Genomic DNA, 14050 nt, shown 5'->3' on the forward strand with positions numbered 1-14050 from the left:
ACAAAAGCACATTTTTTTCAAAAGAAAACTTAGTCTGTTTTGTGGCAACAGCCTTCAGGATTGGAAAGAAATCTGAGTCTGCAAATTTAGTTTTTCCATTAAAGTAGAGGGATAACAATCATTCCTTTTGAGACACACTGAGCACAAAGAAAGGTTTTGATTTTTTGATCACGTAACTTGGATTCCAAGGCTGCTACACACTTCTGGTTCCCCCCAAAAGATTAAAAAAAAGAGACGAAAGTGGTTTTCCCTTTGGATCTTTTTCTGACATGGGAATGGAGACACACGTGTGCCTCCCCCCAGCACTCGATTCCTGTTTCACGCCTTACACGCACATACAGAGTTAGCATAACTGTTATGCTAATTAAAGGTTGTGGTCAGTCTGGATTCAGCATGGTCAACCGTATTGGATGACGTCCCCCAGCACCTTCCCCTGCTGACCCTCTCCCCGCCAACTCCTGCAGGACTCAGTGATCCAAGCGGGGACATCCCTGGTGGTGACGTGCAAGAAACACACTCAACGCCGGCACAGTGTGCGCTGTCGCACTGGACAAGAAGAGTGCCATCTGGTGGCAGGAGGAGGGGCACGTCTGCAGGAAGCTGGGTGCACGCTCTGCAGGTGTGCCCGGCAGCAATCCGTCCTCACTGTTAAAACTCGTAAGGCCAGAGCTCCAACGGGTAAATGACACTCCCCCAACAAATGAAAAGGCATGTTGCCTCCACACTACATGGAACCTGAGAGGAGCAGGGAATGAGGCCATTACAAAAGGCAGGCGAGAAAACTCCAACTTTAAAGAACCTGGCTACCTGCTTAGAAACAGCAGGGGAGTGTGCATGTCAGAGAACTGCTGGTGAGTACAAATGTCCATGAAAACAAGGAAATGAGTACTGTCCCCGGCAGTTTGCTCACTGCACAGGTATCGCAGCTTATTCATTCATACGTTCATCAAAGACTCATCCAGTGGCTATACTCCGCCAGGCTGTGTGCCACGTGCTGTGTGCACACGACTAGAAATGAAACCGACAGACTCTCATGGAGCTTACAGCTTAGATGTGGAGACACACATGAAACACACCACGTGTGAACACACGAATGTGGATTTTAAATGATGGCCCGTGCTGTGAGAACAGAGGAAAAATGGCAGGGAGAGCCTGGAACATTGGAAAGTTCGGGGGTGGTCAGGAAAATCCTTTCTGAGAAAGTGATGCTTAAGTGAAAGCCCAAAGAATAAAAAGGAGCCCCCCAAGTAGGTAGCGGGAGGGAATGTTCCAGAGAGAGGACAAGGTTTCTAAAAGGCCCTGAAGTAGGGGGAAGGCCAGCGCCCGAGGGTCGGGAGGGAAGGGCAGAGTTGCACAGAGGGAGGGAAGAAACCGGACTCGGGTCTTAACAGGGCAGTAGGAAGCCATTAAGGGGCCTGGAGCGGGAAGAGGCTATGCATCTGCCATGAGGATGACAGGCTGTCGAGGGGAGGGAGAGTGGCTGTGTCCCAGCAGGCTGCATGGGAAGTGGTGGTGGAGAGCAAGGGCACACACAGCATTGGAGTGGGGGACCTGCCAGGATGTGCCAGGGACCCAGAGCAGCCCAGGGGCCTGCTGGAGCTTGTGGGTTTCTGCAGGGGGGAGGTGTGAGGACCAAGGGAGAGGCCTGCAGGTGGCAGAGGGTGGGGAGGGAGGAGGCCCAGAGCTCCATTTTGAACATGCACAGCTTGAGGTATTTGTGAGCAACATACATAGGGTCGACTCTGCGTCAAGTTAGCGGTTTCTGTGCATAGCTCAGAACACAGAATGGGGCTGCAGAGGAAATGAGAGGGTGCCTGGCACACAGTGCATTTTCTTTCATGTGGAGGACGGCTTCATCTAGGCAGGGATTGCAGGGAGTGCAGGAGCTTCAGGGGAGAGATGTCGGGGTCGGGGGGAAGTGGGATTTCCCGGGAGTGGAGGGGAGAAGACAGCATCTTCAGGAGGAGAGGCTGCTGCCATGCCCTGCGCTGCTGGGGACAAAGGGTGACCTGGGACCAGGTCAGCTGCTGCGTCCGGTCAGTTGTGGACGTTGTGAGCTTTTCTGTATGTCACCAAGCTCTCCCACTGTGTGATGAGACATGCAGTTTCACAGGTGGAGAAAGATAATCCCACACACTTCAGAGATATCAGTATTGCCAGCCTGAGACACGCCATTCACTCAGGACAAAGAGGCTGTGGGTGCTCCTTACAAGGTAAGCATCGGATGCTTTGCAAATCTAGTCCCAAAGGCACAGATGGGCCCTCTGAAGACAACAGCCTTCCTCGCTCCCTGCTGCTCTCCTTTTCTCTAATATATTAGGCATTTCAAATGAGTCCTATGGAATAGCAGTGTGCCTCTTAGATGCCTGCAACATGATTTCCACAAAGAGCCCCTGGCTGAACAAGCCAGGTCCATGTTGACTTACTCTCCAGTGGAACAGAACTTCCCAGAACTAAATCCAGTTAACTGAACTAGAAGGGGGGAAGTGAAATATTTCACCCGGAAAGAAAACTGTCTTCACGGTTTGATTTTACTGGAGCTGCAAAATACTAAAAATTCTGGTTTTCATCAGTAGCAACCTATAAAACAGGATGAAATGTAGTTAACAAGAGAGGAATCTAACAATTTCACTCCAGGGGAAAAGTCAGAGAACTCCATGGGAATCAAGGTCATTCCTATTAAACTACAACCACACACACGTTTTCCAAAGGCCATTGTGGTGGACTACTTTTGTATAAGAAGTTGCTTTCAAAATGTTGATTTGGAAACAATGTGTCTCACAGGTGTGATACATATAATCAGAGAAGTTAAGTTGTAAGCTTTTAAAATTTTTAGCTGGTAACATTGACCTGATACCATTCCATTCATTTTTTAAATTTCCTCATCAGCCTAAAATACAGATCAGGAATTAATTTGTTTGCAGTTGACTTATGCCAGTAAACCACTGGTTTACCAAGCTAGACTTGAAAAGCAAGAGAAATGCCAGATGTAGGTGACAGGGGATGGAGGCAGAAAACCACCTTGCCATGTGTGTACCTATGCAACAATCCTGCATGATCTGCACATGCACCCCAGAATCCAAGGTACAATGAAAAATAAAAAGGAAAAAAAAATCGAGATGGCATACGGTTGTGACTTTATCAAAATGGAATTTAGTTACAGGAATAACGGCAACGTTAGCCTTTGACCACAGTTCTTTAAAGTGGATTTTTTTTTTTTTTAGTTGAGATGGAGTTTTGCTCTTGTTGCCCAGGCTGGAGTGCAAAGGTGTGATCTTGGTTCACTGCAACCTCCACCTCCTGGGTCCAAGTGATTCTTCTGCCTCAGCCTCCCGAGTAACTGGGATTATAGGCATGTGCCATCATGCCTGGCTAACTTTGTGTTTTTAGTAGAGATGGGGTTTCACCACGTGGGTCAGTCTGGTCTCGAACTCCTGACCTTAGGTGACTGGCCTGCCTCAACCTTCCAGAGTGCTGGGATTACAGGCATGAGCCACCATGTCCGATGATTAAAGTGGAATATTTTTATGCTTTTGTTTTTAACATGTCATGTTCTGCTCCAGAAAAAGAAAACTCAAAACATACCATTTGCTAGGAACTATAATGCTCAAAGAAACTTAGCCATTAGCACAGCTGTCCAGGATAATAAAAAATAATTAAAGGCCAGGTGTGGTGACTCACACCTGTAATCCCAGCACTCTGGGAGGTTAAGGTAGGCGGATCACCTGAGCTCAGGAGTTTGAGACCAGCCTGGACAACATAGTGAAACCCCATCTCTATCAAAAATACAAAATTAGCTAAGTGTTGTGGTGAATGCTTGTAATTCCAGCTACTCGAGAGGCTGAGGTGGCAAGGTCACTTGATCCCACGAGGCGGAGGTTGCAGTGAGCAGAGATTGCACCACTGCACTCCAGCCTGGGTTACAGAGTGAGACCCTGTCTCAAAATAAAATAAAATAAAATAAAATAAAATAAAATAAAATAAAATAAAATAAAAGGTTCACACTGCTCAGACTGTTTGGTAGGTTCATGATTCTGGGAAATACTTACACCTAAACATTTTCAAAATAATGTGGGAATCTGTGGGTTTTCTAATTGAAGGAAAATTGTGAAAGTAGAAGCCTATGAAGTTAAAATTTTACTTTAAAATAACAGAAACAGAGAAGTGACTGCTAGTTTCTAAATAGAAGATATCGCTTCTAATACTTCAAATGATTTTCCTTCTAGAGATGTCAAAGAGAAGTAATCTTCCAAAGACAATTAAAACAGAGACTTTGAATATGACCTTTGACTGAAATCAAACACTGTCCATTAGCAAACGAGGCGTTTTTCCTCCCCGAAGGGAGATTATCAGGAGCAACGCCAGGGAATTTAAAGCAACTATTTTGGAAAGAAGAGGCTGTTAACTTTTGGTCACCGTCACACAGAAGGAGACTATGACGTCATATTTTCTCCCAGCGTCTCCTATATTCACTCTTGGGAGAGAATGAAATGTTCCTATTGGCCATTTCACAACATTGAAAGCAGGTGTGTCCAATCTTTTGGCTTCCCAGGGCCACGTTGGAAGAAGAATTGTCTTGGGTCACACATAAAGAACACTAACACTAACGTTAGCTGAGGATATGGTTAGGTTTTGTGTCCCCACTGAAATTCACCTTGAATTTTAGTTTCCACAATCCCCTCATGAGGGGGCCTGGTACAGGGGAGGTGACTGAATCACGGAGGTGGTTTCCACCAAGCTGTTCTCGTGACACTGAGTGTGTTCTCATGGTATCTGATAGTTCTATAAGGGGCTTTTTCCCTTTCCGCTCCTCACTTCTCCTTCCTGATACCATGTGAAGAAGGATGTCTGCTTTTCCTTCTGCCATGTTTGTAAATTTCCTGAGGCCTCCCCAGCCCTGCAGAACTGTGAGTCGATTAAACCTCTTTCCTTTAGAAGTTACCCATTTTGGGTATGTCCTTACAGCAGCATGACAACAAACGAATGCAGCTGATTAGCTAAAAAAAAATTGCAAAAATGTTTTAAGAAAGCTTATGAATTTGTGTTGGGCTGTATTTGAAGCCATCCTGGGCTGCCTGTGGCCCATGGATTGGAAAGCTTCATCTTAAAAGCAAAACTCTCTGAATGCTAAAGCTGAAAGAACAGCCTTTTCTGACCGCAAGTGCCAGGCGGGACTGCATGTTTCCCTGCCACCTGAGACAGATCATTCTCAACTCAAGCTGAGTCACCTAACACTACAACGTGGAAGAGCATCTTTGCTGACTCAGGAATGCACCACCAGGTGGCAGGTGGGTCCACGCTCCGGTGTTTGCCGGCTTCATAGACTTTCATGGGCACTTGTCTGGACCTTGGCCGACGGCTGTCCCTTATTTTTGCAGATAATGCAGCCAACTGTTTTTGTCACCAGCTACTGTCACCTGTTCAGTTGTAGCCTTGGCTGTGCACAGGCCGAGAAGACAGATTATCGAGTTGGCTTAAACGTGCGGGTGTAATAGAGGAGAGAGGCTGCTGTCAGGCAAGGGTGAGGCCCCCACTCTGGATTACGTTTGTGGAATTTACCACCCTGACACAGAGGCAGCGATGTCAGCTCACATCTGTTTCCAGAATGTGCAGCTCAGATGTTTCGCTGAAGGACGACGTTCACTGAAGCTGCAGCAGCCAAACCTCACTGTGTGGCGTCCATGGGGTTGTGATACTCACGAGCTTACAGGGCTTCAGCTGCCATCCCCAGCTTCTGTGTGGACCCGAGAGCACCCACTACCCCCTAATCCACCTGGGCCCATTTCACCCTCATCCAGTGGCCTACTGGATTCATTCAAAGAGTCATTTAGCAGAGAATCCCAAAAGAGATCCGGCTGGGACTGGGCTTCATCTGAACCTTAGAATACACCCTCCCTTTTGTTTCCCTTCACTCACCATCAGGTCCAGGTGGTCCAGGGAGCCCGGGGGGTCCTGGAGGCCCCGGTTTTCCGTCAAGTCCGGGTGGGCCCGGGTAGAGTGCGGGGATGCCGGGGTCTCCGATGAAGCCTTTGGGTCCCATCTCACCCGGCAGGCCTCTCCCCAGATCTGAAAGCAAACAACATTCACAGGCAGAGTGAGTCTCCCAGACTAAACCACGGCCTTTGCGTTCCTGTCCAGAGGGACCCACCAGCAGGACCCTGGGGCTCATGGTCCTGTCAAGAAGCCATTGCTACAGTTCATTATCATTTTCCAACTTTAAAAACACCCCTCTCCTTGCCCCTCAAATAATGGCTTGATAGTTGTGGTCAACACTGGGCAACAACACCTGATGATACTCCGTTCTCTTCCCAACCCGCTGGTGGAAGCATGCCAGCTACTCATCATGGCCTCATCTAACCAAGCTGGGGAGTTACTGTCCTATGTGCAGGGGTTCTGTGAAGATGTCCGAAGCATGTGTGTGGTGCTCCCCAGAACTGCTAAGACTAGTCAGTGGGGAAAAGTAACAACGACATAGCTGTGTCGTCAAGGAAGGCTCACTTGTGTGTGCTCAGACCTGAGGGCAGGTGCTTTGGGTCTCAGGTGTTGATATCACGAAGCCACATTACCTTCAGCTCCAATGGAGATGCCAGGTGGGCCTCGGGGGCCCGGGTCTCCTGGTTCACCCTGGCTTCCTGGCTCCCCTCGGGCCCCTGGAAATCCTGGGTCACCTCTGGCACCTGGAAGTGAAACAAGTCCCACAGTAAGAGCAAGACCGTGGTCTACGGATTGCAGCTGGCATTCGCTTTTGCACTGACTACATATTACCAGATGCTCCGCATGCTGCGGGAGGCCTGCTAGGGAGTTAAGATGGTTAATACATGGCGTGGCCTCTATTTTTAGGGGGCTCATTCTCCATCAAATGGGGTGACACAAGATTCCTACAAATATTAAATGATACAGAATGTCAAAAAGATACAGAGAGGCTTCAAAGGAGGGGAGGATTATTTTGGGGAAAACCTGATATCAAGGAACCACAGATAATAACATTAATAGAAGTGAAGATGTTTTGAGCCCTTACTGTGTGCAGAGGATCACTCAGTGTTAAGTGCTTTCTGGAGGCAGTGCTGAGGTGCAGGGGAACGGAATTAGTGGAAGTCAGGTGAGGAAGCAGGCGAGTCCAAAGCTCAAATAAAGAGGGAATTAACGTGGCTGCCAGTGTTGCTGGAGGCCTGGGGGCGAGGCAGCCTTACTTCCCTCGCCTCCCTCTGTCCCTGGACCCCAGCTTCAACCACATTAGGCTGTTTTTCTCATCCCTGGCTGCTGGATGAATAACAAAGTTCAGTTTTACAAACTTTCATCCATGAACAAACAAAGAGAGTGGTACGGCTATGATCCTCCGCTGTGGAAACAGCTTCGCTTTACTGTGGAACACATTTTTCTAGAATTTAACTGGGAAAGCTGGGAGGAAAGAGAAGAAAATAGGACTTTCTATCAGGTAGGCATTAGGAATTTCTAGGAACGCCCTCGCTCTGCATGTGATCTTACGAAATGCCTTAAAATAAGGAGAGGGCTTGCCCTCTTGACTCTGAAGTCACATGTGCAAGGGGCAGAGGGCATGACTCCCGTGCAGGGTGTCTCGTGCTCGGGCAGCTGCACGCTGCGCTCCGCAGACGGACAGAGGCCCCGGGCCTGAGTCTGGCTCCTCCACTTAAACGCAGCCTTGGCAGGAACTCAGCTGCCCTGCGCCTCCATCTCTCCCTCAGTAAAGGGGGCTAAGTCCGTCTCCACCTCTCAGCATCACTGGAGGGTGAAATGCCCTGAAAAGTACAACTGGGACAACTTTGAACGTCGCTTGGCACACACTGAGACCCACACACGTTAGCCACCGTTACAATTCAATAAAAAGACCAGAGAACATTTAAAGCCACAGACCTTCTCACTTGTTTGGAAGAACAGCAAGATTACTTTTATTTCTAGTTATCTTGGGATCATTGTTTTCTTTTTTTTTTCTTTTTTTTTTTGAGATCATTGTTTTCAATACAAACCCCTCTCTCCTTTTTGCCCTTTGACAAGTTCATGCAATGTTATGTTAAAAAAGTTACATTCACTGTCTCTTTTCCCTGAGGGAATCTGCTCAGTAGTCAACCTCTGACTCCAAGAAACCCTGGAATGCAAGTCAGTCACATTCCGGCTCACCAAGACCTCGGGAATATTGTCCGGCAGGAAAGGCGCAGGCAACCTCCGCATTTCTGAATCTGCTCATGGGAAAAAATGAATTTGGAAACCACCCGTCTTTGCAGCATGATTTCCAGGAACACAGTGCAGTGAGCAGGCAGGACCTGGGGAGAGCTGGGCTCTCAGTCGGCGACATTTTTAAAAAATGCAAAAGAAACACCGTCAGCATTGACTTAAAAAATCACGTTTCTAGCATCTCAAAGAGAATATTGCCGTTTTACCAAAATCACGAATAGGGAGTCAAGTCAAAGCGGGCTCATGGCCCTTTTTAGTGGGTCTTGGGTTTGGCAGCCAGGTGGGCACCATGGATGAGGCAGGAAATGCCAGCTTCACAGTTACGGGCATCACGGAAGAAAAGCATGAGTTTTAAAATATCCCCATTCATGGCTCCACACCTACCCAGACATTTCAGGGGCTCCCCAAGGCACTGCCCGTGGCCCTGATCTGTTCTGTATTTTCATCAGCCCTCATTGGATGAAGGCATTCAAAAGCCATTATCAAACTGACAGACGGCTTGCACCTAAGCAGGGAAGCAAATTCTCAACACCTCGGCTTAAGAGGACAGTGAGACCAGGTGACCTGCTGAGTTCACGAGGAAGACGCCAGAGCGTCAAAAACCCTGCCCCTCACAGTGCCTGTCTGATGTGTATGTTTCGGCACGCAGCTCACTCACACCGTCAGGCGTTTGCTGAGCACCCACCCTGCACCTGCCCCGTTCCAGACACTGGGAATACAGCAGTGAACCAGCCAGGCTGAACTGGGTGCAAGGCTCAGAGCTGAGTTCTCCAGCTGCAGGACTAGGATCCGATTTCCATACGATCTTGCCAATTTGCAAGGCTGAGCTTTAGTAACAAGATAAGCATTAGTGACGACACACACAAAGGCCTTCGTTTACACTCCACGGTCAACTGTGACAGTGGGGAGTGGTCGTTCGCGTGCAGACTATCTGGGGATTTAGTTGCCTTGAAGTCTGAAAGCATGGGCCTGTTCATGGTTATGGGTTATGACCAATTCCAGGCGTCGGGCTGACGAGCAGAGGTGCTTAAGAACATTGGCGCATTTGCAGAAAAACTCCAAAGGTGGCTGGGGCTGCAGCCACTGGATTTCTTTAGTGATAGTCCAGATGGCAGAACCGGAACTCTACAAGTTAAGCGGAAATGAGGGAATTCCTCGATGGAGGGGATTTCTCACTTGTAGGTGGTGAGGACTCCCGCAGGCACAGGCAACACGGAGGTCTCCCTGTGACACATTTGAGCAGGAGGAAAATTGTACATGAGATGGAGATCCTCCAGCAGTGAGGTTCTAAATTTCGGTTTTGTTTTGCTTAGAAAATCTGTCTTGAAAGTTCACGACTCTGTGTCCCTAGCAGGAGAGAATGTGTACGTGACGCTGAGCTATGCGGTTGAAATTGTTCACACACCTTTTGCTAGGGAAGGGTGAGGGGAGTAGGCAGGCAGGCCCGGGGGTCCTGGGTCTCCGGTTTCTCCCTAGAGAAAGAAAAGAGAACAGAAGGATGTGAGAATAGCCTTTCGGAGTTTTTCACAGGATGGGTATTTCCAAAGAAGAAGGCTGGGCATGGAGCATCCGGTTAGCAGAGCAGCCATTTCAACCCGTGCAACCACAGACAGTGCCTGGGGCAGCATCCCCATGCTGGGGTGGCAAAGCCTGGCATCCCAGCCACCAGCCACCAGCCACCAGGGCCCACAGAGAACAAGTCAGGCAGGGGCCCATCTCATTTTGAAATCCTTGTTGAATGCTAGGAGACTGTGCTTTCTGTAGCTGACTATGACATTTTGGGCAGTGACAGCTGAGCTGTCTGCTGAGGGTGGGCTGGGAGAGGCTGTGACTGCAGGACCCCAGTGGAGTGCCATCTGTGTCACAAGGCAGCGTCCACGTGCCACCTCACCTCTTTGAGCCTCACCCAGCTCAGAAGTCCTCTCCAGATGTGCCCCCATCCAGGTTCCCCACGGGTGAGTTCCCCTCTCAGCTGCACCAGCAGCACCTACCTGGTCCTCCACCTGATGGTCTCCCCTCCGTGCCAGCCCAGGAATTACTCACAGAAGCCACAGCCTCCCTTGGACACCAGGGCACCTCATCCTCTTGTTATATAAAGCCTGCCTCCCCCAGGCCTGCTGGTCCCCTCTGTACCCGAGTGCACCCCTGCGTGGCCCTGCATGGCAGGCGACACCCTCCTCCCCAGCTGGGAACACATGTGGCTCAGAGGTCATCATCCACCTCGGCCGCCCAGTGTTGGGTGCCACGTGTTTGGGGATCTCATGCTTTTTAGGACAGGGGATTCCCCCACAGGACACTGTCAAGGAGGAGAAAGGCCAGCCAGGGTGGGTGAGACCCCACAACAAGCAAGGACAGGAGAAATGGGCTCACCTTGGGGCCCCGGGGCCCATCAGAGCCTTGATAACCATCCAGGCCTCGGCTTCCCTGCAAGAAAGATGTTTGCTTTTAATTCTCGTCTCTAAAATTCCCCAAAGTGACCACAATAGCATTATTACAGCTCATAAAATTAACCACAGTTCATTACAATCATGTATTAACCCAGTCTGTGTTCAATTTCCCTTGACTTTGGTCTCAAAAGTGTCTTTTTAAGGTTGCTTTGCTTGAACCAGGAGCCAAAAAGTCTAAATACAACATTTGGCTGCTATGTCTCTCAATTCCCCCCACCCCACTTTTTTTTTGAGACAGAGTCTTGCTCTGTCACCAGGTGCCAGGTTGGAGTGCAGTGGCACGATCTCTGCTCGCTGCAAACTCCACCTCCCAGGTTCAAGCAGTTCTGCCTCAGCCTCCCGTCTCAATTCCCTTTTAATTCATAATAGTCCCTTCTTCCTATGTTGTTAGTATCATTTTGTGGTTGTTGAAGAAACTTGGTCATCTGTGCTGCAGATGCTCTGTGCGGTGGGCTGTGGTCGGTCTCACCCTCGTGGGGTGGTACGATCTGTTCTAACCCAGTGTTTCCTCCACGTGAGTCATGAGGGCTGGAGGCGCCCTAAGTGTGGGTTCCTTTTTTCCGCAGGGATTGTCTGCAGAGGACGCTGGTACCTCTCCTCCTACAGAACGTACGTGTGCCGGGTTGCTTTTATGATTGATCAGTGGGGTCAGGTGTTGACAACCCGAACCAACTGTTGAAACCCTCCCCCAGGGTGGGTTTTGAAAAATTTCATTTAATACCAAAATAGACGCATTAAAGTTTCTTAAGTTAAATTTTTTTTCTCTTCATTAAAAAAAATCTCTTTGGCCGGGCGCGGTGGCTCAAGCCTGTAATCCCAGCACTTCGGGAGGCCGAGGCGGGTGGATCACAAGGTCAAGAGATCGAGACCATCCTGGTCAATAAGGTGAAACTCCGTCTCTACTAAAAATACAAAAAAAAGTAGCTGGGCATGGTGGCACATGCCTGTAATCCGAGTTACTCAGGAGGCTGAGGCAGGAGAATTGCCTGAACCCAGGAGGCGGAGGTTGCGGTGAGCCAAGATCGCGCCATTGCACTCCAGCCTGGGTGACAAGGGCGAAACTCCGTCTCAAAACAAACAAACAAACAAACAAACAAAATCTCTGCGGGATGTAGTGGCTCATGCCTGTAATCCCAGCACTTTGGGAGGCCAAGGTGGGAGGATCGCTTGAGCCCAGGAATTTGAGACCAGCTTGGGAAACAAAGGGAAATTCTGTCTCTACAAAAAATATGTAGTGTAACCAGACATGGTGGCATGCACCTACAGCCCCAGCTACTTGGGAGGCTGAGGTGGGAGGATTGCTTGAACCCAGGAATTTGAGCTTGCAGGGGGCTAAGATAATGCCACTGCACACCAGACTGGGCAACAGAGCCAGACCCTGTCTCAAAACACACACACATAACACACACAAACACACAAAACAAAAAACAATTGTTAACACTAACATTTTTCTCATTCCCTTGAAAATTCATTGAAAGAAAAAATTTGCGGTTGAGTCCTATCACGAAGTATCTGGATAGAAGAGTAAAGCTCTCTAAAAATCTGCAATTGATTCCCTTTTAAAGGATAAGCATGGTTTGGCTCCCGAAATTCAGAATGTCAGACACCACAGGTATAAGAAAGGTCATTCTCTGATTACTTTCGTGCTTATCTTGCTATCCAGGAGCGGGTGCACTGAAAGTCATGCCATTCAGACTGAACTGAGATGGGCTTCACTTTGTGCGTTTTGATGTGGTCCTATGGTTTGGACCCAGACTTTCTCTCACGCTAGGTGGAGCTGAAGACTCAAAAGTAAAGGCAAACTTCCGTGATTTTAAAAATGAGATCATGTTTAGAGGCCACGTCGTGAGATAAGCTAGGAATCCTTGAGGACCTGCCATAATGGGAGCTGGCAGCTGGACACTCGGTGGGAGCCATGAACACAGCCACAGACCGGCCAGCTGACGGTGCCCCAGAATTGGTCAAATCTGAGCTTCACTCTGGGCCACAAGCATCACGCACCCATGCTGCGGCATCCTTAGCCAACAGAACAAGTGCCACAGACACCACGTGTCACCCTCTCTGCTGAAGAGTCCAAGACAGCGTGAGCACTTTGGAAATATGTCTGCAGCATTTGAAATGCACTGGGTATTACAGAATACCCACCCGGGAATGCGGACAACTTAAGGAGTACTCAGGATCCCTCTGAGGCAGCCGGAACTCCAAGAGCCAAAGCAGTGAGCTAAAAGTTTCCAGAGGAGTTCCCAGTGGCTGGTCAGCGGGCTAGGGGGAGGCTGAGGATTATGTATGACTTAGGGAGAAAATGCACCCTCAGGGTTCAGCTGAGACCACTGGCAGTGGAACCCAAATAGGCGGGAACCCTAAGTCAAAATGATGACGGAAACTTTTTCCACTCTGTTTCTCAGTGGCAAACACAGCAGGGTCAGGGAGGCGCAGGGGTGGCCGAGGAGGAATCATCCAGGGCGCTCCCAGGGTCAGGCTAGCAACCACCCCAGGAAGGACCCACTGGGGGCTCCACGGGGCTCCCCGAGACCCTGCTTCCAGGTAGGAAGTGCATCACAGAGCCCACCGTTACGGGAGCTGAGGTCAGGAGACTGACGTGCAAATGACTATTTGAGAAGGAATAATTGTGAAGGGCTTTGATACCGCACACTCTTTTCTCCCTGGCCCTCCCCGAAATCTAATAACACACCACTAATTTGAACTCAGTGAGGTCATACATATGATTCCTGGGAAGTTCTGAGTACGCAATCTTAGAAGTACAAGGTCGATTTTATGTTTTTCAAGGATGAAAATAACTGGAGTAAGGAAAAGCCTTAAGCGGAAGTCCTTAGGGACAAGCTGGGACAAACAGAGGAAAAGATTGTATGGTCAGACCCTTTTAGGGAAATGCATGCTTCTGAAGCCTAAAAGTAGTCTGCTGTCTCTCGTGGGGTGAACTGGCCACTGTCATCCTTCTGTTGTTCGTTTGCCTGTTGTACCCTTTTTGCTTCAGTGGCCGAGGGAGAGCACTTGTTAGGCTGAACAGAATGCATGTGCCTCATGAAAGAGGCGCCTCTGCAAAGAAACCTGCCGGCCTGCAAATGAGACGCAAGTTAGTGTACAACACTAAAGACCATGAGAGTTCCAGAAAACAACTCAATCTGAGGTCACGTCCGCCACTTCTAGCTTTGCCGAGGAAACCTACACACAACCACAGCGGGCTCCGAGGCTACATCTGGTGAGAGCCCAAGTGATCCACACTGCAGCCGGCACTAATGCAGCGTCCCTGAAGTCCTGGACAGTCCTGAGAGAGGACAGCGGTCCTATTGAGAGGGGCTCCCCACAACACGATGCACGCTGGCATGGTGTGTATTCTTCAAAGGAGACTAGGTCCCAGTGAAAATACAAAATAACACTGTGGACAGCATTTA

General features: G+C 49.2%; 1 protein-coding gene across 1 annotated transcript in view; it reads right to left on the bottom strand.

The window, feature by feature from the left end:
• Positions 1 to 14050, bottom strand: part of COL4A2 (collagen type IV alpha 2 chain) — a 200266-nt gene that overhangs the window by 51344 nt on the left and 134872 nt on the right. The window contains exons 17-20 of the mRNA XM_003928248.4: positions 10561 to 10614; positions 9596 to 9662; positions 6567 to 6677; positions 5917 to 6066 (exon numbers count right to left, since the gene is read on the bottom strand). Of these exons, the coding sequence (XP_003928297.2) occupies positions 5917 to 6066; positions 6567 to 6677; positions 9596 to 9662; positions 10561 to 10614 (382 nt within the window). The remainder of the gene's footprint in view (positions 1 to 5916; positions 6067 to 6566; positions 6678 to 9595; positions 9663 to 10560; positions 10615 to 14050) is intronic.

The sequence above is a fragment of the Saimiri boliviensis genome, chromosome 16 (assembly GCF_048565385.1).
Source record: "Saimiri boliviensis isolate mSaiBol1 chromosome 16, mSaiBol1.pri, whole genome shotgun sequence".
NCBI classification, from domain to species: domain Eukaryota; kingdom Metazoa; phylum Chordata; class Mammalia; order Primates; family Cebidae; genus Saimiri; species Saimiri boliviensis.